The sequence below is a fragment of the Lepidochelys kempii genome, chromosome 3 (genome assembly GCF_965140285.1).
Source record: "Lepidochelys kempii isolate rLepKem1 chromosome 3, rLepKem1.hap1, whole genome shotgun sequence".
Lineage (NCBI taxonomy): Eukaryota > Metazoa > Chordata > Testudines > Cheloniidae > Lepidochelys > Lepidochelys kempii.
In genome coordinates, this window is record NC_136382.1 from 40,391,916 (window position 1) to 40,417,325 (window position 25,410).

The 25,410-nt window shown below is 40.9% G+C and overlaps 1 protein-coding gene across 5 annotated transcripts in view; it reads left to right on the forward strand.

The window, feature by feature from the left end:
• The window catches only part of FBXO25 (F-box protein 25), a 63,321-nt gene that overhangs the window by 32,142 nt on the left and 5,769 nt on the right, over window positions 1-25,410 (forward strand). For 3 of the 5 annotated variants that reach the window (XM_073336175.2, XM_073336174.2, XM_073336177.2), the window contains 5 exons: window positions 8,520-8,613; window positions 9,422-9,606; window positions 12,355-12,537; window positions 14,937-15,080; window positions 24,462-24,488. In XM_073336175.2, the coding sequence (XP_073192276.2) occupies window positions 8,520-8,613; window positions 9,422-9,606; window positions 12,355-12,537; window positions 14,937-15,080; window positions 24,462-24,488 (633 nt within the window). The remainder of the gene's footprint in view (window positions 1-8,519; window positions 8,614-9,421; window positions 9,607-12,354; window positions 12,538-14,936; window positions 15,081-24,461; window positions 24,489-25,410) is intronic. The other 2 variants (XM_073336178.2, XM_073336179.2) reach the window with 1 other exon arrangement.

Below are 25,410 nucleotides of genomic sequence, written 5' to 3' on the forward strand. Positions count from 1 at the left end.
TAAATAAGAAGTGGGTAACATTATCTCCTGTAAACGTAAACAAACTTGTTTGTCTTAGCGATTGGCTGAATGAGAAGTAGGACTGAGTGGACTTGAAAGCTCTAAAGTTTCTCTGTGTGTTTCAGGGCAGATGGTTGTGGGGAAATTGGGACAGGGGGTGCATTGGAATCACCCTGCAAGTTGTAATGAAGACTGGTGAAGACCAGGGGCAGCTGTTTTGTTATAAGTAGGCTGCTGTGGTCAGTCTTGCATCAGGGCTGTACAGCACATAGACTCAGGGAACTACGTACATGCTTGTCAGCTGGCTATTGGTGTCCGGGATGTGAGCCGTAGCAGAAGACCACAGCAGGCAGTTATATAACCTCTCACTGGTCTGGACTGTGTCCAGCCCTCTCCTGGAACACACAGAGAAATAATAATGTTTGATGCTTTTTTAAAGAGACCAAAGTACAGCTTATCACTTTAACTGGAGTTAACAATCACTTAAATTCAAATACAGCACTAGGTTGGTTTAGATTAAAAGTAAAACAAGTTCATTAACAAAAGGACATGGGTTAAGTGATACAAAGTAGAAAATATTGGAGGTAGAACAGGTTACAAACAAACCAAAGTTAAAATATGCTTTCTAATGGCTAAGACCATCCTTAAAAAGCTACAGACTTTGCTCAAGGTAGTTTTCTCACTAGTCATTCTTTGAGCAGGCACTCTGGCCAGGACCCAACAAATGGAACACAGACTGCTTGGTTTCTTTTTCTCCTGCGAGGTAAGATAAAGATGGAGTCTCTATCTGTCCCTTACATTCCCAACAGAACTTTTTTTGTCTTGAAAGTCAGGAAGGTCTCCTAGGAATTCGTCCTATGTCTCTCTGTGGTGCAGGAGCCATGCTAATTCTCCATCTCCCGAGGTCAGTCTCAGGATGTTCCCTGCTGGTTTAGCTTGATGGCTTTGTTTATTGCTAATATGTAAATTGAGGTAAACCCACATTTCTTTGTCTAGGACAAACCTGTTTATTGCCTCTTCCCAGGCTAGACCGCCTGGTTTTAAACACATTCTAGTAACATCACACAGAGAGAATTCATAACTTTGCATTCAATGTTACATATATTTTTACAATGATGATATTGACCACTGTGATATTAATTTTCAAATGATACCCCACAACACATATTTTGTACAAATATCATTGCAGTAGTGTGTAGCAGGTGAATACAGAGATATCCTGTCCTTTTGTGACCCAAGGTAAAAGTATATAAAATAAATAATATAGAGATGGTAATTAGAAACCTAGGCTTTTGCTGTCTCATAACACAAGAACAAAGGAATATTGGATTAAGGTAAGAGTTGGGGAAGTAAAAAAACAATAAAAAGAAATACTTTTTCACATAACCTGTAATTAAGTTGTGGAACTCTCAGCCACAGGAAGTTGTTGAGGCCAAGAACTTATCAAGGCTCAGATGGGATTGGATATTTATATGGATATCAAGAATATCCAAAATAGTGATATTTTATGATAAATTTTGGAAGGGGTATTATACCTCATGCTTCAGTGCTTAGGCCTATCTTTTAACTATTGGAAATCAAAAAAAGACCTAATGCAGGGGGGCAGATTACCCCACATCTTCCTGTTGCAGATTTCTTACATCTTCTACTGAAGCTTCTGGTGTTGGCCTCTCTTGGAGACAGAATAGTGGACTAGATGAACCTCAGTTCTGATTCAGTATGACAGTTCCTATGTTGCAGTCTTCTGTTGTCCAAGAGTAACATTTAGTTGTTAATAGACCTAATGCTGACTATGTTTATACAGTGTGTTTGTAACATACTTCTGTTTGCTGTGTCAAGTTAAAGCAGTATGATATAATTCAAGAATTTCTTCCATTGCCATGTGGAACGAAGTAACTCTTCTGAGGCCCCAGTTCAGCTCTGTGCGGGTGCCTGTATTATGGCTAAGTGTAAACAAACACAGAACAGTCATCTGGCTTTTTTGTTGCAAAATCAGTAATAAAATCAGAAAAGATGACTGTGAGAAACAGCATTTTCCAGCCAGAGCTGCAACTCTCTCAATTAAGACTTTATTTCCAAAATAATTAATATGGGCAAAGTTCTTGTCCTGACATGAGGATGGTGAGCAGAATGTGCAGGAAAGCTTTTTTGGCCAGAAGGGGAAGACACCATTCTTTATGGTTAGGGTTGCCAACCCTCCTGGTTTCGCCAGGAGTCTCCCGGAATCAGGCTCTATATCCCGGAGGCTACTGAAGCCAAACCGGGAGATTTTAGGCTGCTAAAAGTCTGGCAGTGCAGCAGGGCTAAGGCAGGCTCCCTGGCTGCCCTGGCTCCATGCTGCTCCCGGAAGCGGCTGGCACATCCCTGCGGCCCCTGGGAGGCACAGGGGACTCCACATATTTCCCGCACCCGCAAGTGTCGCTGCCACAGATCCCGATGCCACTGTTCCTGGCCAAGGGGAGCTACGGAGTCAGCGCTCAGGGCTGGGGCAGCGCACAGAGACCCCCTGGCCCCACCTCCACCTAGGAGCCACTGCTAGATGTGCCAGGTGCTTCCAGGAGCAGCGTGGAGCCAGGGCAGGCTGTACCACTGACCAGGAGCTGCCTGAGGTAAGTGCCACACGGCCGGGGCCTGGACTCCTCATCCCCTTCCACACTCCAGACCCCACCTCGGAGGCCCCTCCTGCACCCAAACTCCCTTCCAGAGCCCGCATCCCCTCCTGAACCCCTACCCCAGCCTGGAGCCTTCTCCTGCGCCCAAACTCTGTCCCAGAACCCACACCGCTCACCTCCTCCATCCCAATCCCCTGCCCCAGTCCTGAGCCCCCTCCTGCACCCAAACTCCCTCCCAGAGTTTGCACCCCCTGCCCCAGGCTTAGCCCAGAGCCCCCTTCCATACTCCAAACCCCTCGGCCGCAGCCCAGAGTCCACACCCCAACCGCCTGCCTCAGCCCGGTGAAAGTGAGCGAGGGTGTGGGAAAGCGAGCAACAGAGGGAGGGGGGATGGAATGAGCAGAGCGGGGCCTCAGAAAAGGGGCAGGACACGAGTGGGGCCTCAAGGAAGGGGTGGGGCAGGCAAGAGAGTTTGAGTTTGTGTGATTAGACGGTTGGCAAACCTATTTATGGTGTGGGGAATGACACTTGTTTTGTTGAAAAATTGTAAAAGCCCCTTTCTGGATGTCTCCGGGCTCTCAATAAAAACAAAATCACAGTGCAAGTTCTACTCCATTCCTTTCTTAGGTCTATTGTAACAACATTGGAATCCCCCAACAGTCAGTGATGTCTGCAAATCGCTGCAATGTTTGTAAAAGGGTCAACCAATTATGAAGCTCATACTGTGTAGGAAAGCTTAGAGTTTCATTTTCCTTCACGTATATGCACCATTCTGCAGTGGAATTTATAGGAGTGTCTGAAAAATGTTTTAAAATCTCATCCTAAATACATCTTTTAAGTTCTTGTGCTCTGTGCTTCTGGATTCCTAAAAAACTGCCACATCTTGTGGATTTGCATTCAGTGGTGTTGAAGGAAGGAGAGAAGAAGCAGTCAGCTGTTAGCTCAGCAGATAGTGGTTGTTCTGGTCTAGGATTTGCTGACTCTCTTATCTCCATAGCTGGTCACCACAAATTGCCTGCACATTTGCTGCAGCAAGGTCCAAAGGCTTCATGTGGATTTGCTTGAAATAAAATAATTCCCAATTATCAGTTGCTCACAGTTTCAATTTTATCTAAATTGAGTTAGTGTTTCATGAAGTGGCATTAGATCTCCTTTTTCTTAGGTGCCAGAAGGGTATTCTCTATCTCTGTTGTTTTTTTAACTCCTACTTAATGACCTAATGCATCTCCCCTTTGGTAGGATCTTATCTTCTCTGAGAAGGAGCTGGAGATTAATATTTTAGGAGCATAAATGTAAGCCCCATTTAAAAAACTACAGTCCTAATCTGTACTAAAAATCCCCAGCAAACCTAGCAGTCTATTCCCCCTACTTCTCAAGCAAGTATTTAGTAGAGTTTTGTAGTGAGGTTTTATAATAAAGTCTTATGACATCACTTATATTTGTAAAATATGCTTTAATACATTATGCAGTAACAAAACAACCACCATAGTCCAGAACAATAAAATGTATTTTTATATGTACTTTAAAAGCTTTAATGCATTTTATTTGTTCACCTTCAAAATGGCAATGGGCTTCCCATTTATTAGCACCAATTAGGAAGGTACTATAGTATAGAATAAAACGTACGGCTTTTCAAGGGATTGGGAATACCACCTTTGAAGTGTGAGATCCTGGAAAATGATTGATTGAGCTTTGCTGAAATTGTCCAGGCCCAAGTTCAAAAAGTTCTCTTTCATAACGTGACTTAACTACAGTGTAGTCAGAAAGAATTGACCTTGGATCTCCTTTTTAAAGTAATGAAATTAAAATGGCTGAGCACACTTAGTGCACATTAGTTAAACGTCAGCTTGTGAGTGCTGGAAATTGCAACCTCTACTTTTTTCCTTTAGGAAAAAGTCTATCTAAACAAGCTCTTTATATGCATATTCTATGCATATGCATATTCTCTTCTATTATGAATACCGAAAACTGATGAGAAATTAAGAGAATCAGTAGAGTGAGTAGCAAACTACCTAGTTTTCCCATTGTAGTATTGGTAGGAGATGAGTGTGAATTCAATCAACTCATCTAGAAAGCTGATCTGTAAAAGCATTTTAATATAGTGATTGCAGCTGTGAATAAGTCTTTTGTTTTTGTTCTGATGTCTCACTATGCAAATAAGTTATTTGTGCCAGTATCAAAATTCTGTACTGTCTCATTTCCATCTCCAACTTCTGATTTATCATTAATGTAGGCCCCAACATCTAACTTCTTATTTTCTACGTTACCTTTAATGCAATTTGATATTCATTGTGACAAAATGCATTTTTTTTCTTAGACGTGCCTTCTGTTCTTTGTAACAGAACTGCCTAAGAGCTCAGTGGAAATGGGTTTTAATGGTGTCACTTGCACCAGGATTTCCTTTGCATGCATTCAAATTGAAGCTCCTTTATACTGCTTAAGGGCTCAGAGCAGCCTATCTCTTTGTCCAGGAGATAGCACACTCTTCAGCTTCAAAACGAGGGAAGGCTACAACTTTAAAGAAAGAAGAAGAAAAAAAACACAGAGGGGAAAAATCGCTCCTGACTTTTTAAAAGCTGGGACATTCATGTGCAGAAGGACTTTGATCATCTCTGGCTGCATCCCCTTTCAGGCCAACTCCAACCCTTCTTCTCACCACCCACCTATCATTGAGAGTTTCTTAGAGGGAATTCTGTGGGCTGCCATGCAACTGCATTCTGGCCGTTCCGACAACAGTTTTCCCTAGCCTGAGGGGTGGAGACCGTTTGAGCTGAAATAGGAGGAAAATAACAGCAAGTCTCATCATTTGTAGAAGTGAGAAAATCAATCAGTAGCTATGATTGTTATCTTCAAATACTAACTGTGCACTAAGGTCAAAAGCAAAGTTCTCCATCTGCATTTCAGTGTGCTCTAGATCAGCACCAGACTCACCTGTGTTTCAAGAGATGGGGTTTAATTCTTAGAATATTATTGCAAATTTCTCAAATTAATATTTATTTATGAATATTCATATCCATTTTGGCTTCTATTCAAGTACTGTATAACTTGTGATAATATGATTATATGCACACCATTCATCATCAGATTACTGCAGTTATCTTTTCCTGGGGCTGAAGGTGGAAGCAATGCTGGGGCCTCCAGTTCATGAGGAATGTGGCAGCTTCCCTCTTGAGCAGGATGCACCATGATGAGCGCATCATGCCCGTGCTCCAGTCAGTATACTGACTACCATTTTGCATTCAAAACCTGATCCTCAAATCTTTCAATGAGCCAGGACCCATACATATCAGAGTCCACATCTCCATCCATGAACCTCCAAGACAGCGGCCTTTACTGTCTCCCTGTAGCTTACAAAGACTGTGATGGAATATGTGAGAGCAGAGATGAAGTATTCTCTGTGAAGTGGCTAGCTGTGAAACAAGCTTCCAGAGGAGACTGGACATCAGCCTGGCCACATTTGTGCATGCTACAAGACCCTTTGAAAGAGCTTTCTCACATTATCAGTATGGTTTGGTCTGGGAAGGTAAAAGAGCAGTAGATTCTGTACTAATTGAGCCTACAGGTTTATTCTAAGTGTGAGTTCAACTGTAAAAAGTGAGGTATAAGTTCATAAGATGTCACAACAGCCGATTACAAATGTTGATGGGAAAAGATATGAAAGGGAGACAGACTGAATTAGTACAAACAAAAGGCCTGCTGACAGAACCAAGGACTGCTAAAATCATGCATGGTGAATAAAAGAACTGTGGAACCAGAAAGCATCAAAACTAGTGTGTCAGAGCCTTAAATGGTGGACAAAATAATTAGGGGATGGGCTATTCCACCCACCATTCCCTTTTAGGATCCTTAAAGAAAAGGACTTTGGGAGAAAAATTGGCTACTGGAATGAGCTTCACCATCATGGCTGCTACCTCCACTGCCACCTGGGACCTCAGGCCTTCATCTTCCTGAGAGATGTCCTATCCAGACCAGGCTAGAGAGAGACACCCATATGACACTGCCACCTCTGCCTGAATCTCAGTCACCACCTGGGATGTAAGACTTTGTCTCCCCCAGCCCACATGTATCCTTTTTCTCCCCCCGCTTATTTTTTCTCTTTCCTACCTTCCCTCCTTTTTCCTTCTGTCTAATAAGAGTCTGGTTTATCTGGCCAAGACTGTATATTATATATAATACTGCTGTAAGCCTGTGACCAGGAATGAGCAACTAAGAGCAATACTCTAAAGAGCCTGATGCTGGTTTATGTTTTGCATGTCTCGCAATGGTGATAAGACTGAGCCCTGGTCTACACTGGGGGGGTGGAATCGATCTAAGTTACGCAACTTCAGCTACGTGAATAACGTAGCTGAAGTCGACGTACTTAGATGGACTTACCGTGGTGTCTTCACCGCGGTGAGTCGACTGCTGCCGCTCCCCAGTCAACTCTGCCTGCGCCTCTCACAGCACTGGAGTACAGGAGTCGACGGGAGAGTGCTTGGGGGGGTCGATTTATCGCATCTAGACTAGACGCGATAAATCGATCCCTCACAGAGTGAAGACATACTCTGTGAGCTCTACGTGTGTTTCTCCAGCAGTGAGGTTGCAAATGAGAATCATTTCAGAGGCAGAAGCTGCATCTTCTGTCCTTGCTGTTCCTTTCTCTAGACTTTAACAGCAACAATGACAGCTTCAGCCCATCTCAGGTAACTTCTTTTCCCAAAAACTACAGCTTTGCAAATCTGCAGATATCCACTTATATTCACAGATCTCCACATCCGGGGATGTGGATATCCACAGATCGGATGCAGATACAAATTACATATCCGTGCAGGGCTCTATCAGAAAGGATTGTTATTGCCATCTTTGATACCATCTAAAAAAGACAGTCAAACACAGGGTATATTATTCTTCTGAAAGCTTTCTGCAGCTATAGAGAAAGGGAAGTTGTTAAAATGAAAGCCTTATGTAATACTCTACATTTCAAAAGCTTTAACTGTTTTTCCTTCTTTTCTATAACTTTAGTAAAAAGTTTAAAGGATATTTATTTTTTTTTTATTTTTTTTTTTGCTACGGTACTATGCAGGCTGAGGTCTCTGCGTACCAAATCCTGAACCTTGTTTAAACTATTATGAATGTTGGATAATGACTGAGTTATGTTAATGCCTTTGGCCTATGTATCCCATCTAAAGTAATACAACTCCATGATGTTCAGTGGACCTCACTAGGCAAATGTAATTTATCTCATGAGCAATTGAATACTGCCATGATGGAGCTGCAGAAAGCTCTTAAATGCACAGCTACCCTTTCTGAGAATTCTCAGCAGTAGCGCCTTTCAGACAGCTACATGGCTTCTGTTAACTTTGTTTAGAGTCAGTCCTTCAATCTGATCGCTGTGGAATTTTCAGTTTGGCACGGCAATTTAAAACAAAATCAGAATGTGAAGATTAAAAAGGGAAAAAATTATAACCATCAGTGTACATGCTCTGTCAGAAAACTTAACGCTTAAAGCAAGTTTTGAATTATGCGCCCTTTGCATTTGTACATGGTAGCTTTTCTAAGAACTGAGGTGAAGAGAGGAATTACCCCAGGAGCAGCAAGAAATGTAACTATATTTTACTAATCTTACTGTGGATTTTTTTTGAAGTCTATTTGGTAGTAACCTCAGAAATATAATTAATATTTGTACAGTACACTGAAAATGTATGTCTCAATATGAGTTACTAATGGAAGGTTATTTAAATAATGGAACCTTATGTACACTTTCAGTTTTCTTTAATTTATATCCTTTTTTCTCTCCCTAGAACTGTAGCTACTAATGTTTTCATAAGCCAAAACTGTGATGCTACAGTCTTTCATAGAAGAATATCTATTTAAAGCATGCGTGATTTTTATAGTCCTTCATTCTAATGTTAATTTTTTCTGATTTAGTTGTTGCAGTTAATTGCAAAATCTCAGCTAACCTCACTGAGTGGTGCAGCACAGAAGAACTACTTCAATATTTTGGACAAAATTGTACGAAAGGGTATGTTCGTGGTTCATTAGCATTGACTGAGTTACTTTTTCTGACCTTTCAGTTAGTTTCATTATTTTTATATGTACTGCTTTATGTCACAAAACAAAGGTAATGGCATATTTAATTAGTGGAAATCTAATATACTTTTTAACCAGTTTCTTAACATTGAAGAATATCATTCAAAACAAATGTATAAAGTGAAATCAGAGATTATCCTTCACAGTCAGAAGTTCATGGTTTCTCTTTTACTATTCTGTACTCTTTGTCAAATCTAAAATTTCTTAGTTCTGAACAAAATTATTCCTGTTTTTATTAACATGAATACCTGTGTATGTCTTTTTTTAAAAATTCCTTTACATGATGAACTAAAACATTTTAGTCCAAATTTGCCAAGTTACCCAACAGAGGTATGCAAGAAACTGCAATTATTCCCGGTGTGTATAATGAGAAAACTGGGCTCTTGCATATTAATGTTGGAAAATGTTGGGTTTTTTTAAAGGTGACCATTGTATTTGGAAGACATTTAATACTATCTACTGAAAATAGGAAATCCACTTGAAAAACTAAGATGCAGCATTAATTTTATTAACGCATGGCACAAAGTGTTGCACTGATGCCTTGATAGCAGTATTGTCTTAAGCATCAATCCTGCATCTGTGGGACCTGCCAGGGCAAATTCCATTGTGGGATCAGGACATTTAGTTTGGAAGTGAAACCACTGCTCAGCTGCAGTTTGAGTTAGTTCAGATAGGGAAATGTCAATAACTTGGGTTAATGGTAACAAATCAAAAGAGTACCTCTTATTTTTCTTTTCCAGTTTTGGAAGACCAACACAATCCACGCTTAATCAAAGATCTTCTTCAGGATCTGAGTTCTACTCTCTGTATACTGATTAGGGGAGTAGGGAAATCTGTGTTGGTGGGGAACATCAATATTTGGATTTGCCGGTTAGAAACTATCCTTACATGGGAACAACAGCTAAAAAATCTTCAGATGAACAAGGTATATTAAATTTGTTAAATCAGAAATATGAGGTAAAGAGGGAGAAGGTGCTTTGAATACTGGCTTTTAATCTGTGTACAAGCAAAGTTTTAAATATGTCTAAAGCCACTTTTACTTGACTTCATTAGTTATTCAGCACAAATGATGACATAAAGATATAAAATTAAAGTTAATTTTTTTCACACTCACTAAGTATTTTAATATCCTTTTTTTGTGAAAAGCACAACAGTAATTTTAGCAACATGCATTAACTGACTCCTGACGGATGTTCACAGACTTGATTTTCTGATAGCCCAACCATAAGTTTCAAAACGGATAGCTCGCTGTCGACCTTAATCTGACTAGTTAGAGATAATTATTCACTGGTCAGAGACATACGATAACTCTACCTTACTAAGGAGAGACAGACCTGAAATCCAAGATTAGAGAGGGACCAAAAAAACATGACTAAAGCATTGAAGTAGCGATTCCAAAGCTTTGCAATCCAACAGGGTTTTTTTCTATGAAACTAGGTAACTTATGGACTTCTGGAAGCTCTAAAAGTTTGGACCTGTGTCACAGCTTTTTTTTTTTTAGCATACTGTAGGGGGCGACAGAGGGTTAGGAGAGGAAGCGAAGGGAGGTACTGAGACTTGGTGAGGGGAGTAGGAGGAAGGGCAGTCAGCTGCAGGCTAGGAAGGAGAGTCCCAGGTGTTTCTCTCTGCTTCCGGGCTCTTGCCTCCGCCAGTCCGCTCCTCCCTCAGGTGTGTGCAAGCTTACTTAGGGGTGGAGTACTAGCCCCCCATTTCACCCAGTTCCACTACCCACCCCAATGCTGTGTCCATCACTTTAAGCATTTACAATGGCAATTTTTGAAAATAAGATGTCTGAAGTTTCTAAGGGTCTATGTGATAATCATGGGGGATACACATTTATTTAAAAAATCTTTTTTTTTAACTTAAATCACATTGTTTTGGTTTAAATGGGCTTTAAATTGAATACATTTTTCTTTTTAAAAATAAACCTGTTTAAAACTAAATTTGAAAGAGACTACATATGTTAAGATCTACATTTATTATAATCTCTTTAAATCATTTAAATAAATAATATTTAACAGCACACATTTGCTAGTGAAGTTTTAAAGAAAGTAACCACCAAACTGGTAGAAGTCACTGGCTAAGCACCTAGAACAGGGATCAGCAATCTTTGGTATGCGGCCTATCAGGGAAATCCGCTGGCGGGCCAGGACGGTTTGTGTACCTGCAATGTCCGCAGGTTCGGCTGATTGCAGCTCCCACTGGCCACGGTTCGCTGTTCCAGGCCAATGGGGGCTGCAGGAAGCAGCAGCCAACACATCCCTCTGTCTTGTTACTTTATCATTCTGCCCTGAATAAATCACAACAAATTTTGAAATAGAAGATAGATCACAAAAAAAAAAAAAAAAGGAAATTCAGCCTTGAAGATATTTGTCACGTGGCCAACAAACTAAAACACCATCCTTGCTTGACGGATAACAGGTGCTTGACTTGTTGTTTCCTTTATTTTATGTCAGTAACTTCCACTGAGTGATTTTTCTTTAGTTATGTATTACAAATGCAAGATTGGAGTTATTATGTTCACAGGTGCCTGAGCATGATGATCTCTCAAAAACTATACACAAGATGTCACTACAGAAAGTATATTCTATAAGCAAGACTAATGAGTGTAATGAACTAAATTGTGGCATTAAGCTAGAGCTGTCTATTGGACCCAGCTACCCTAGGGGGTGCAGCTGTTGTAATAAGATTGCATATGTTCCCTTTGCATCTGGTCAGGCCCACTAGGTGGGGTCACTGTCATCCCTTGCACAAAACACTGACAGCAGTGCTAGCTCTATATAGTCCCTAACCATGTCTCTTGTTGTGCCCAGCCCCCTTTCATTAGGTTCAAGTAGAGGAAAGGGAGAGGTACTTTTTACATCTCCCATGCCCCTGCTGCAAGGAAGAGAACCTCTCTAATCCCCACCCTAGGTGCTGCTGCACAGAGACCCCATAGAAGAGGACTCTGGTCAGGTATACATACTCCCTTGGGTCACCCACTCTATATTTGCTCTCCTATCAGTGTGGCAGAATCACTATTTCATCTGTTGGGAGGCTCTGCAGAGGTGGGATTTGTCCTACTCTCTTCCCTCTGACTTTTACATTCCATAGCTATGTATTGCACATCTGTTGAGTAATTGACATAAACTTCAGTGCTTAATTTTAACAGTGGTTTCTCTGACTCTTTAACTAAAGTTTTTAGAGTGTGCATTTTTCTGAAAGTTGGTGTTGTATGCAACTTTTAACTAATTTTCAGACTGCATATTTTGGTTTTTTTATTTTTATTTTTATTTTTTTGCTTTTAATTTCCAAAGCTTTTTCATCCAAAGCATAACTTTACGTTCTAAGAATTTTCATTCACTTAACACCAGAAAAACTAAGAGCTGCAAAACCACTTTATTCAACTTCTGTTCCTTGAGATATTTAATTTTCAATAACAAACTTGCAGAATAATCTAACAAACGTTGAAAACCAAATGATCAAAATATCAAACTGGCAAAAAAAACCAAAACAGGTCCATATTTTTTCAGGGAAACACACGTACATACATATAATTATAAAATATATAAAATTTTAAAAAGTGAAATAAAAATAACTGAGGTAGCTATATTGGTTTAAACCTAAAATTGAAAACCCTTCTTATGTTATACTAACAACTCCATGCAGTTAAAAGTTAACTCTTTTTTTTCAGCAAGTCAACAATGGTCTCACGCTCAGCGATCTTCCTCTGCATATGCTGAATAACATTTTATACAGGTTCTCAGATGGCTGGGACATTATTACCCTAGGTCAAGTGACCCCAACACTGTACATGCTCAGCGAAGACAGGCAGTTATGGAAAAAACTTTGCCAGTACCATTTTGCAGAAAAACAGGTAACGAGAGAGAGTTGTGTGTGTTAAATCTGATACTGATGATCTCAGTATGAATTCCTGAGTGACTTTGCCCTTGCTTTCACATTGAACCATAGCAATGTGGGTAACGGGAAAGTGATGTTTTTTTAGAGGCGGTGTCTACCCTCAGTTCCCATTGATTTCTGTGAGAAATGTGCTCTGTACATCAACCCAAGAGACTCTATCCGGATGTTTCCCGTGCAGTGGAGGGGAGGGCAGTGGAGGCAATGTCTACACTAAGCTTTTTTTCCTCCATATTTCCCATAATTCCTGCCAACTGTGGCAGATTGGACTTTTAAAGCTTTAGTATATGCATTTTAGATTCCAAGGTAGTAGGTGTTTCAAGCAAAGATTTTTCATAAATTATACAAGTCTGAACAGTCAGTCATGATCTTCTAGATTATATTTCTCTACCTAGACTATTATGAGCAGATTTTCTTGCATACAAGTAACTTTTACCACGCATTTATTAGTCTCAGAGTTTACCTGATAACATTGATATTCATGACCATCTGGACTTCAACCTACCCATTCTTTAAACTCCCACTAGCGGGGTGTGTGTGTATATGTGTACACATATACCATTGCCCTTTAACACACAAGGCTAAGAGTCTGAGCTGCTTTCCAAACAACTGTCAAAGAAAATCCAGTACTGGTTGGAAGTGAGTCAGAATAGCCTCTTCCTGTTACATTGTATGAACTCTAAGGCCTTAGACTAAACTTAGAAAAATTGACCCTCCTTCCACTCCTAATAGTCAAAGAGGAGAATAGTGTAGAACAGGGATCGGTAACCTTTGGCACCGGGCCCCTCAGGGAAATCTGCTGACAGGCTGGGATGATTTGTTTACTTCCCGTGTACACAGGTTCAGCCAATCGCAGCTCCCACTGACCACGGTTTGCTGTTCTGGGCTAATGGGAGCTGCAGGAAGCAGCGGCCAGCACATCCCTTGGCCCACGCCGCTTCCCGCAGCCCCCATTGGCCTGGAACAGCGAACCGCAGCTAGTGGGAGCTGCGATTGACTGTATACCACTGAGCTCAAAATGGATCTTAACTAATAAATAAATGGTGATTGTTTCACAAGAGAGGGATGGAAGGAGTCTCAAACTGACATGGCACCTTGGCAAAAGATGCAAAGGCAGGGGAACAGAAGTAGTACTCCAAAGGAGAGCTCAGGAGGGGTAAATGTAGGCCATGGGAGCAGGCATAGGAAGAAGTAGGCAGGGTGGGGTTGAGCATTTTGAATTTGATGTACAAAGACAGGGAATTTTGAGGAGGGGAAGAGGAGAAGGATTTTGAACAATGATCACAATGGCTGGAGAGGAATCTGTTATCTTAAGATTATATAAGAAATAAAAATCACTCCAGCACATCAGTGTAGCATGTCAGATACAGGATCTCTAAATACTCGTGTAAAAATACTTCTGTAAAAAAAAGTCTCTCTGAACTCTAACATGTAGTTTCCAAGCAGCTTTTAAGTGGACTAATAACCTAACTGAATCTGTAGGGGTTTTGGGCAGCTATTTAACTGTAATTTGCCTCATGTTAAAAATGTGTCACTTTACAAGCAGCAGTAAGACCTTAACCTTCACCAGTAGCAACCACATTGATCTGAAGGATTCTTGCACTGTTGCTTGGAAAAATTAGGCAGTACATCTATCCATGTGCTTCAATGTCCCATGCTTCCAAAAAAGATATACAAAGCATGTGCAAGTAAGACTAACATGCATTTATTTAAAATTAAAAGAAAAGAATTATTTAAGTTTCTAATAATTGTGTAAAAGGCCTTAATTGTGAAAAATATGTAGCCTAAGACTACATTTATAAAGTCTAAAGCCTTGGTTGCTTTGCCTGTACTTTACAGGGGAGTATTTTACAGCTACAGTCCTTACAATAAGCCACTAGTTGTAATACATGATCATCTTTCATCAGTTTATAAGTGAAGAAAATATTCAGTGCAATTTTTTTCTATATAACTCTTAAAATAGTACTCATATGCAACAAGAGAATTATTAACTTGGCTCTTTCAAGTCAATGGAGTTGCCCCAATGATGAGTATGGCCCAGCATAGCTTAACAAATCTGTAGTTTCTGTTTTGTATTGATCTACCTAACTTAGTTGGCTTGGGAAGGCCTCAAATATTTAGAGGGGTACAGGCTAGAATATGGTATAAATCACCTTTATATGGATGGGTCTCTAAAACTGTGCTTCAGAGTTTCAAGTTGACACTCCATGAAGTTGTGTATATGAGTCAGAATATTAGTCTGAGAGAGCCCCATTTATAAAATAATTTATCTTGAACTATTCTTTTATACTTCAGCCTTTGATTGGCTTGATTACTTTCTGCTAACAATTTAAATTAAAATATTAATTTTATGTTCAGTTCTGTAGGCATTTGATCCTGTCGGAAAAAGGTCACATTGACTGGAAGCTGATGTACTTTGCACTTCAGAAATGTTATCCAATAAAGGAACAATATGGGGACACATTACATTTTTGTCGACATTGTAGTATTCTGTTTTGGAAGGTAAGAACTGGAAATGTATAATTTAATATTAGAAAATACTTTGAGAGTTAGCTACTGAAAAAAATATCGTTGACTGGGGAAATGTTAGTGTTGTATAATTGTGTGCCATCTCAGGTGAAAAGTAATTGGGCCGTAAATCAAACTAAGTAAAGTGGTCACACCTACATAGGTTGGTGTGTTGTTCCAAAAGAGGTTTCCAGCCAAAATGAGAAATCAAAAGTTCAATTCTGTGCTATTTATAGTTTTAAAATCTGTACCAGAAATTGATACTCTGTGTTTTTAGAAAGAAAGATGATTAGAGTGTTACTCCCTACCTTCTAGCGGCCTTTTTGTTACACAGCTGTAATGCACTAATGCGCAGGGATGTGGGGGAAGCAGGCAGAGGACTAGCTTCAACATTATGGCAGCCAATAAAAAGGATCAATAGAAAAAACATTTTACCACAGTATTTCCACAGCAGTGATGTAATATTTTACATGATTTAGTAACCAGCTGTGTCTTGTGAAAAGCATTGAAGAACTTGTTAGAAATGATCTTTCTAAACATACATTTTGCTTTTCCCTTATCTTGCTGTTTGGTAGTAAGTATATTTGGCCTTGAAGGAGGATCTTGGGTAATCTGTTTCTTAACTCTCACCTGAAGTCATAATAATCCCATTTTGGTTTAACATTTGATGGCTGGAAAAGTGGATTAGATGCCTCTTTCTGACTAACTTCAATTTGCAGCCCAAAGACTACAGTAGATTATGATTTTAAATGGAAAATAAGAAGCAAGAGTTGCTTGGAAACCTTGAAAAATCTTCTCCTGAGAAATCATTTTGCTTTTATACATTATATTTTGTTGTTTTTCCATTATTCTGAAATTCTAAAGACATTTACATGAAAGCAAGACTGTGTAAGATTTATTTTCTGCTCTTTCCTCCCTCTCCTCCCAAAGAAGATAATTCTTCCTGTGTGACTATGGGTCCTCTGCATGACTTTGTAATTTGTCCAGTGGGGAGTAATAGCATCTATGCCAATAGTAATGTATGAATCATGTCATTCTGACTGAATGTGAATATCCTTGTTATCTTGTCTGTACCTGCAGACCTTAATAATTACATCAGCAGTACAAAAACATGCAGTCAGTATAGGCGTCTGCTTTAAAAAAGTCTGGACAAACTATTGATGTATAGTTCTTTCACTTCTGATAAAGGTTTGCTAGGGAATAAAAGTTGTCCATTGCAGTAGAGACTGACCTTTAACTTGCTACCTAGTCAGTAGGAGACAGTTTTCCCTTGATAAAATGTCGATGGTTACATGACTATGCAGTTATGAGAGAGTTGGGTTTTTCAATTCTTGTGTATACTAGTTCTCTTTCTAATTTCTAAAGGCTTTTGTTGCTGGGGTATTCCTGTGTAAGGGGATAACTGGATACTGTTTGACATTTTGCCTCCGTTCAGATGTTTGCTACTGTTGTGCTTCACAGTGTAGTGCATTTAATGCTGGGAAAGTCCAAATTCGTGGTATTCCTAAGAGTCTGGAGCCACATCAAGAAATTTGAAGCAGTGGATGAAAACCTTGAATCCAAGGGGAGCAAGAGCAGGAGGCAGAGCACTGAGCAACCATTGTGGCTGAGCACAGAGGTTAAGGTGTTCTGAACCAGTAGTAGCTTTTTTATTTGATGGGTTTTGGACTTGGGTGCAGAGGATTACAATAGTCAAGCTTCGAGGTGATGAACATGCCAATCATGGGTAGGATCCCCTGGGGGACTAACATGAAGGGGAAAGGAGTCCAGGAGAGCTGGCTGTATTTCAAGGAATCCCTTTTGAGGTTACAGGGACAAACCATCCCGATGAGTCGAAAGAATAGTAAATATGGCAGGCGACCAGCTTGGCTTAACGGTGAAATCCTAGCGCATCTTAAGCATAAAAAAGAAGCTTACAAGAAGTGGAAGGTTGGACATATGACCAGGGAAGAGTATAAAAATATTGCTCGGGCATGTAGGAATGAAATCAGGAGGGCCAAATCGCACCTGGAGCTGCAGCTAGCAAGAGATGTCAAGAGTAACAAGAAGGGTTTCTTTAGGTATGTTGGCAACAAGAAGAAAGCCAAGGAAAGTGTGGGCCCCTTACTGAATGAGGGAGGCAACCTAGTGACAGAGGATGTGGAAAAAGCTAATGTGCTCAATGCTTTCTTTGCCTCTGTCTTCACTAACAAGGACAGCTCCCAGACTGCTGCGCTGGGCATCACAACATGGGGAGTAGATGGCCAGCCCTCTGTGGAGAAAAAGGTGGTTAGGGACTATTTAGAAAAGCTGGACATGCACAAGTCCATGGGGCCGGACGAGTTGCATCCGAGAGTGCTAAAGGAATTGGCGGCTGTGATTGCGAGCCATTGGCCATTATCTTTGAAAACTTGTGGCAAACGGGGGAAGTCCCAGATGACTGGAAAAAGGCTAATGTAGTGCCAATCTTTAAAAAAGGGAAGAAGGAGGATCCTGGGAACTACAGGCCAGTCAGCCTCACCTCAGTCCCTGGAAAAATCATGGAGCAGGTCCTCAAGGAATCAATCCTGAAGCACTTACATGAGAGGAAAGTGATCAGGAACAGTCAGCATGGATTCACCAAGGGAAGGTCATGCCTGACTAATCTAATCGCCTTCTATGATGAGATTACTGGTTCTGTGGATGAAGGGAAAGCAGTGGATGTATTGTTTCTTGACTTTAGCAAAGCTTTTGACACGGTCTCCCACAGTATTCTTGTCAGCAAGTTAAAGAAGTATGGGCTGGATGAATGCATTATAAGGTGGGTAGAAAGTTGGCTAGATTGTCGGGCTCAACGGGTAGTGATCAATGGCTCCATGTCTAATTGGCAGCCGGTGTCAAGTGGAGTGCCCCAGGGGTCGGTCCTGGGACCGGTTTTGTTCAATATCTCCATAAATGATCTGGAGGGTGGTGTGGATTGCACTCTCAGCAAATTTGCGGATGATACTAAACTGGGAGGAGTGGTAGATACGCTGGAGGGCAGGGATACGATACAGAGGGACCTAGACAAATTGGAGGATTGGGCCAAAAGAAATCTGATGAGGTTCAATAAGGATAAGTGCAGGGTCCTGCACTTAGGACGGAAGAACCCAATGCACAGCTACAGACTAGGGACCGAATGGCTAGGCAGCAATTCTGCGGAAAAGGACCTAGGGGTGACAGTGGACGAGAAGCTGGATATGAGTCAGCAGTGTGCCCTTGCTGCCAAGAAGGCCAATGGCATTTTGGGATGTATAAGTAGGGGCATAGCGAGCAGATTGAGGGACGTGATCGTCCCCCTCTATTTGACATTGGTGAGGCCTCATCTGGAGTACTGTGTCCAGTTTTGGGCCCCACACTTCAAGAAGGATGTGGATAAATTGGAGAGAGTCCAGTGAAGGGCAACAAAAATGATTAGGGGTCTGGAACACATGACTTATGAGGAGAGGCTGAGGGAACTGGGATTGTTTAGTCTGCAGAAGAGAAGAATGAGGGGGGATTTGATAGCTGCTTTCAACTACCTGAGAGGTGGTTCCAGAGAGGATGGTTCTAGACTATTCTCAGTGGTAGAAGAGGACAGGACAAGGAGTAATGGTCTCAAGTTGCAGTGGGGGAGGTTTAGGTTGGATATTAGGAAAAACTTTTTCACTAGGAGGGTGATGAAACACTGGAATGCATTACCTAGGGAGGTGGTAGAACCTCCTTCCTTTGAAGTTTTTAAGGTCAGGCTTGACTAAGCCCTGGCTGGGATGATTTAATTGGGGATTGGTCCTGCTTTGAGCAGGGGGTTGGACTAGATGACCTCCTGAGGTCCCTTCCAACCCTGATACTCTGTGATTCTATGATTGGACACCGTGGCTAAATCTGAATAGGTTTCCCACCAGCTATGAATGAAGAAGGATGTTTTTGCAGCAGTGGCAGTTTTGGCCTCCACAGGCCCAGTGGCCACTGAGGCTATGAACTACAACTATCTGAAAGCAAATGCCCTCAAAGGAAGATGGTGATATAAAAATAGTGAATTTTTTGGAGTGTTTCTGTCATTCCACCAGCATCATTTCAGTATTTTCAGGATTCCGCTTCAGCCAGCTGCATTTCCTCCAGTTGCTGATGTCAGCTGAGCTCTTGGGACACTGGGAAAATGTGCTGTTTGTCTCTGATATGAAGGTGCTGTAAAGTTGAGTGTCTTCTGTGTATTGTGCACCTTTTTAATAACTCCTCCAACCAAGCTAATACTTTTTTCTTGTAGGAAGTGTAGTATGACTGTTAGTGACTCAGAATCTCTGGTTTAAATCATCCAAAAGATGGTAGCTGTAGCAGAACACACACACACAAACCTTCAAAACTTTGTTGTGCGTTATTGGTTCAGCACTAAACCTGAGAGAAGAGGGCAACTTACTGAATTACCAGGGAGCATGGATCAGCATTCATGTCACACTCCCGGTCAGAATCAGAGGGGTAGCTGTGTTAGTCTGGATCTGTAAAAGTGGCAAAGAGTCCTGTGGCACCTTATAGACTAACAGACGTATTGGAGCATAAGCTTTCGTGGGTGAATACTCATTTCGTCGGATGCATATAGTGGAAATTTCCAGAGGCAGCTATAAATATGCAAGCAAGAATCAGGCTAGGGATAACGAGGGAGGATGAGGCCAGCTTCTAGCAGTTGAGGTGAAGAGAAGGAGGGAGGAAGGAGAAACTGCTTTTGTAGTTGGTTAGCCATTCACAGTCTCTGTTTAATCCTGAGCTGATGATGTCAAATTTGCAAATGAACTGAAGCTCAGCAGTTTCTCTTTGAAGTCTGGTCCTGAAGGTTTTTTGCTGCAGGATGGCTACCTTTAAATCTGCTACTGTGTGTCCAGGGAGGTTGAAGTGTTCTCCTACAGGTTTTTGTATATTGCCATTCCTAATATCTGATTTGTGTCCATTTATCCTTTTACGTAGGGACTGTCCAGTTTGGTCGATGTACATAGCAGAGGGGCATTGCTGGCACATGATGGCATAGATTACATTGGTGGACATGCAGGTGAATGAATCAGTGATGGTGTGGCTGATCTGGCTAGGTCCTGTGATGGTGTCGCTGGTGTAGATACGTGGACAAAGTTGGCATCGAGGTTTGTTGCATGGATTGGTTCCTGAGTTAGAGTTACTATGGTGCGGTGTGTAGTTGCTGGTGAGAATATGCTTCAGGTTGGCGGGTTGTCTGTGGGCCAGGACTGGCCTGCCTCCCAAGGCCTGTGAAACTGAGGGATCGTTGTCCAGGATGGGTTGTAGATCACTGATGATGCGTTGGAGAGGTTTTAGATGAGGACTGTACGTGATGGCCAGGGGAGTTCTGTTGGTTTCTTTCTTGGGCTTGTCTTGCAGCAGGAGGCTACTGGGTACACATCTGGCTCTGTTGATCTGTTTCCTTATTTCCTCATATGGGTATCGTAGTTTTGAGAATGCTTAGTGAAGATCTTGTAAGTGTTGGTCTCTGTCTGAGGGGTTGGAGCAAATGCGGTTGTACCTCAGCACCTGGCTGTAGACAATGGATCGTGTGGTGTGTCCAGGATGGAAGCTGGAGGCATGAAGGTAGGCATAGCAGTCGGTGGGTTTTCGGTATAGGGTGGTGGTACGTGACAGTCACTTATTTGCACCGTGGACCTTCCGTGTAGATTGGTCCAGGCTGAGGTTGATGGTGGGGTGGAACCTATTGAAATCATGGGGGAATTCTTCCAGGGTTTCCTTCCCCTGGGTCTAGATGATGAAGATGTCAGCAATGTAGCATAGGTAGAGAAGGGGCGTGAGTGGACGAGAGCTGAGGAAGCGTTGTTCCAGGTCAGCCATAAAAGTATTGGCATGTTGTGGGGCTATGCGGGTGCCCATAATGGTGCCACTGGTCTGGAGGTATATTTTGTCACCAAATTTGAAATCATTGTGTGTGAGGATAAAGTTACAGAGCTCAGCAACCAGTTGTGCTGTGGCATCATAAGGGATACTGTTCTTGGCAGCTTGTATTCCATCTGTGTGTGGTATGTTTGTGTAGAGAGCTTTTACATCCATGGTGGCTAGGATGGTGTTTTCTGGAAGATCACCAATGCATTGTAAAAAGAAAAGGAGTACTTAGAGACTAACTACAAATGCATTGTCGTTTTCTCAGGAAATCAGTGGTGTCACGGAGATAGCTGGGAGTGCTGGTGGCGTAGGGTTTGAGTAGACAGTCCACATATCCGGACAGTCCTTCAGTGAGAGTGCCAATGTCTGAGATGACGGGGTGTCCAGGATTTCCGGGTTTGTGGATCTTGGGTAGTAGATAGAATAACCCTGGTTGGGGATCTAAGGGTATGTTGATTTGTTCCTGTGTTAGTGTAGGGAGTGTCCTGAGTAGATGGTGTGGTTTCTTAGTGTATTCCTCCATGGGATCTGAGGAAAGCGGCCTGTAGAATTTGGTATTGGAGAGTTGTCTGGCAGCCTCCTTTTGGTAGTCAGACCTGTTCATGATAACAATAGCACCTCCTTTATCAGCCTCTGATTATAATGTCAGGGTTGTTTCTGAGGCTGTGGATGGCATTGCGTTCTGCACGACTTAAGTTATGAGGCAAGCGATGTTGTTTTTTCCACAACTTCTGCCTGTGCACGTCAGCAGAAGCATCCTATGTATAGGTCCAGACTGTCATTTCGACCCTCAGGAGGAGTCCATGTGGAGTTCTTTTTGTGCTGTTGATGGGAGGGTATCTGTATATCAGTGTGCTGTTCAGTGTTACCTTGAAAGTATTCTTTGAGTCGGAGATGGCGAAAGTAGGCTTCCAGATCACCGCAGAACTATATCATGTTTGTGGGGGTGGCGGGGCAGAAAGAGAGTCCCGAGATAGGACAGACTCTTCTTCTGGGCTGAGTGTGTAGCTGGGTAGATTGACGATATTGCTGGGTGAGTTGGGGTACCACTGTTGTGGCCCCATCTGGCAGGTAGGATTTTAGACAGCTTACAGTCCTTTTTCCTTTGTAGAGAGGTGAAGCATGTAATGTAGATCTCCTGTCTTATTTTAGTAAAGTCCGTTCGTATGGAAGGTTGGAGAGCTCTTTTTTGACGTTTTCCTGTTTGCTGTATAGGATGCTGATCAGGTGCTTCCTCAGTTTCTTTGATAGTGTGTGGCATAATCTCTCACTGTGATCTGTGCAATATGTAGATAGCAATGGATTTTTCACCTTCAGTCCATTTGGTATGACCAGGTGGACCCGGTCAGTATGCAGCCCAAGCAGGGGAAGCTAATGATCCAACCAGAGGACCAAATTCGGTGGTGCCTCAGGTGACACGTGACCAAGATTCATGTTGCACATACACTAAGAAGACTGAATTACCATTCCAGTACTCAGAACAAATTTGTTAAAATAAATTTGTTAGTCTCTAAGATGCCACAGTTCCTCCTTTTCTCATTCCAGTACTGTGACCATGCCTGATCCTGCTGACTTGAGGGATCTAGTAGAAGTGGTATGGCTGCAGAGTTAATAAACACATTTCTCCAAATGCAAATTTAGTAATCTTTGTGACACCATAATCACCTCCATAGCAACTGATCATGATATCAGATAGGATTATGATTTCTGGTGTGGAATAAGCATGGATGTCTTTTGGGATTAGTGATAAGATATGGAGGTTTATCTCCTCTACAGCATTGGAATGTGAACCACATCAATACCATCTGACAAATGTTTGATAGTGCTGAAATAATTAGTGGTGTTACTTCATATTAAATGGATGATTTCTACACTATAAGTGGCACCCTTGTTGGCAGAGATGCCTGCCAAAGGCTTGATCAGCATGGAGCCTGAATTGCCTTCTTGCTCAGACCCTTTCACAAGCTTTTTAAGCAAAAAAAGAGAAATCAACCAAGGGAAATGAAACTTTTGGTCTTGTCATCTCTGATGAGACTTTGTGCTCTTTGGAAACAGCTATCTTAACTGGAAAAAGAGGTATACCAGTTTAAATATATTAATGGTAGTAACCCAAGTTGTGACAAACTCTCTGTTAGGGGTCAGTGTGGTACATGGTTTTAACTTGGTGTCAATAAATTGCATACAGTACAGTGGTTGGCTAATATCATTATAGTATCTGTAATTAACACCTATTTTTTCCAAACTGAAAATTGATCCTTTACAATGCTTTTGGACACGTTTTCTAAATGTTTGATTTATTCTGGAACTTTAAAATTTCCATGTGTTTTATTTTTTTAAAGGAAAAATACTAGCTAGTTACTTTAAATTTTGTGGGGGCAGAGGGGAACTGATAAGAGTTTGTTAAATTATGTATTATCAGTACATACTATGAAGAAAATAAAGGAAGATGTTTTCTTAATTGGATACCAATAATTCAAAATCTGGTCATTTTTTTAAAAGTTCAAAGTAATTTTGGACCCTTTGCTCTTTTTTTGTTTTTGTTTTACAGTTGTTTTCCTATCGTAAAACAAAAAAGTTGTTTTATCTCCTGTTATGTGAAAAACTCACACAAAAAGGAGAATAGCTGACTATACATGGAAACAGTGACACACACACAGACAGTAAAGAAAATTCTCACTTTTCAGTTTTTCAGTCATTCAGTTCTAGTAATCATAGCTGTTATTTGTAACAATAGTTTTAAAAAACCTTCAGACAGCAATGTATAGGGTTTTTTTATTGATAGCATTCCTTTAAAACAAATGATCGTAGAAAACTTAAATACAGAAGTGAAATCATTACTAACTACTTCATAGGAGGTGTGGTAATATATAAAAGAACATCTTGTACTCTTTAATATTAAAAGAGGAAATGAATATAGCGCACACTCAACACCTCAAATGACACTTTGAGAAGTGATTTTTCAAAAAAAGACTGATCATTTTTAATATAGACTAACTATGTAATTACTCAGTGGAGTAAAAGTGCTGGCATCTAGTACTATTAAGTGATGCATCTTTGTGAGCGCTTTTTGTTTATATCATAACTCTTCCATACTATTATGTGGTGTCACCAATGTGGGTAAATTTCTTCCATTGCTAACTGGATAATACATTTCAGCAGGTCTAGAGCTGGACATGACTGATGGAATATTTGTCCTTCTTTAATGGAAATTTTTTCAACGGTAAACAGATCATTGAAGCACTATGCAGTGACTAAAAGCTATTTCAAGCAGATGATGCGCTCTAACACCTGTTCTTACTCCTCTGAGTTTTCGCAGTAGTTTGTTATGTGGGCTTTGTTTGCCAACGGATTAAAATAATCTAGTGCAGAATATTCCTATGGCAAATAATAATCAAAATCATATACTAAGCTTCTTATTCCAAATGACTGCCAGTCCAATAAATCTTAATGTTTCCTCTCTTTTACTTTATTGCACTCCTTCCTGCTTCTTCCTTCATGATCCCAAAGGACTACCACCTTGCTTTGTTATTCAAGGTATTTCATATGTGTTTCATCCCTGCTTTTATCGATGCTGATTCTGTAATGTTGAAGTGAACAAGATGTTCAATTGTAATTGATGTTTCGGTTTGTCATGATGGGCTAAGAACAAGCTATTTCTGCAGCTGTTGACACTATTTAGATACTGTAATCTTCCAAGCTCAGCTTTGCACTTTTTGCTGTTGTTGCTATTTTTATTGCAGTGTTCCTCACTGTACTGTTTCAACTCAAGGCACTAAATTCAGCCTCTGATGTAAGCAGGTGCAGCTGTCACTGAACTCAGAAATTTATGCCCTCTTACACGAAGGATGAATTTTGCACAAAGTAGGCATTAATGGCTGTTTCCACATTCTAATGGATTTAGTTCAGCACTGAAATCTGAGAACAGTAAAGGCAACATCACAGAATTCTGTCTCTGCAGTATGAAACAAAGGTACTGGAATTGCTTTTACCCCACTGAATAATTTAATGACACTTTAACCTGTTTTACTCGAAGACCTTCTACAAATAGTAGTTTTTTAAAAAAGACCTCTTGTGATTGGAGGAAAAGGAAATGATGACATTGCTTTCTGAATGAGACATTTACAGAAAAGAATTACACATTAGAGCACTGGAGGCCTATGGTTGTCATGGGAACTTCATAATTTGCAATGAAGCTGAAATTTTGAGAAGAAAACAATAATATTTATCATTCGGTGCTCCTTGTAGGCAGTGCACATTTTCTTTCAACTTACATTTATTTTGATCTAGTTAAATAGATTTCTTGAAATTCAATTGGAAGTGAATCATTATGCATGAGCAAGATTTTAAATCAAAATAACTCTCAGAAGCAAGAGCATTCAGATTCACCAGCGGATATGCAATGCCTTACCTCTGATAAAAACATGCATATAGCTCTTCAAATCCATAAGGCTCTTCC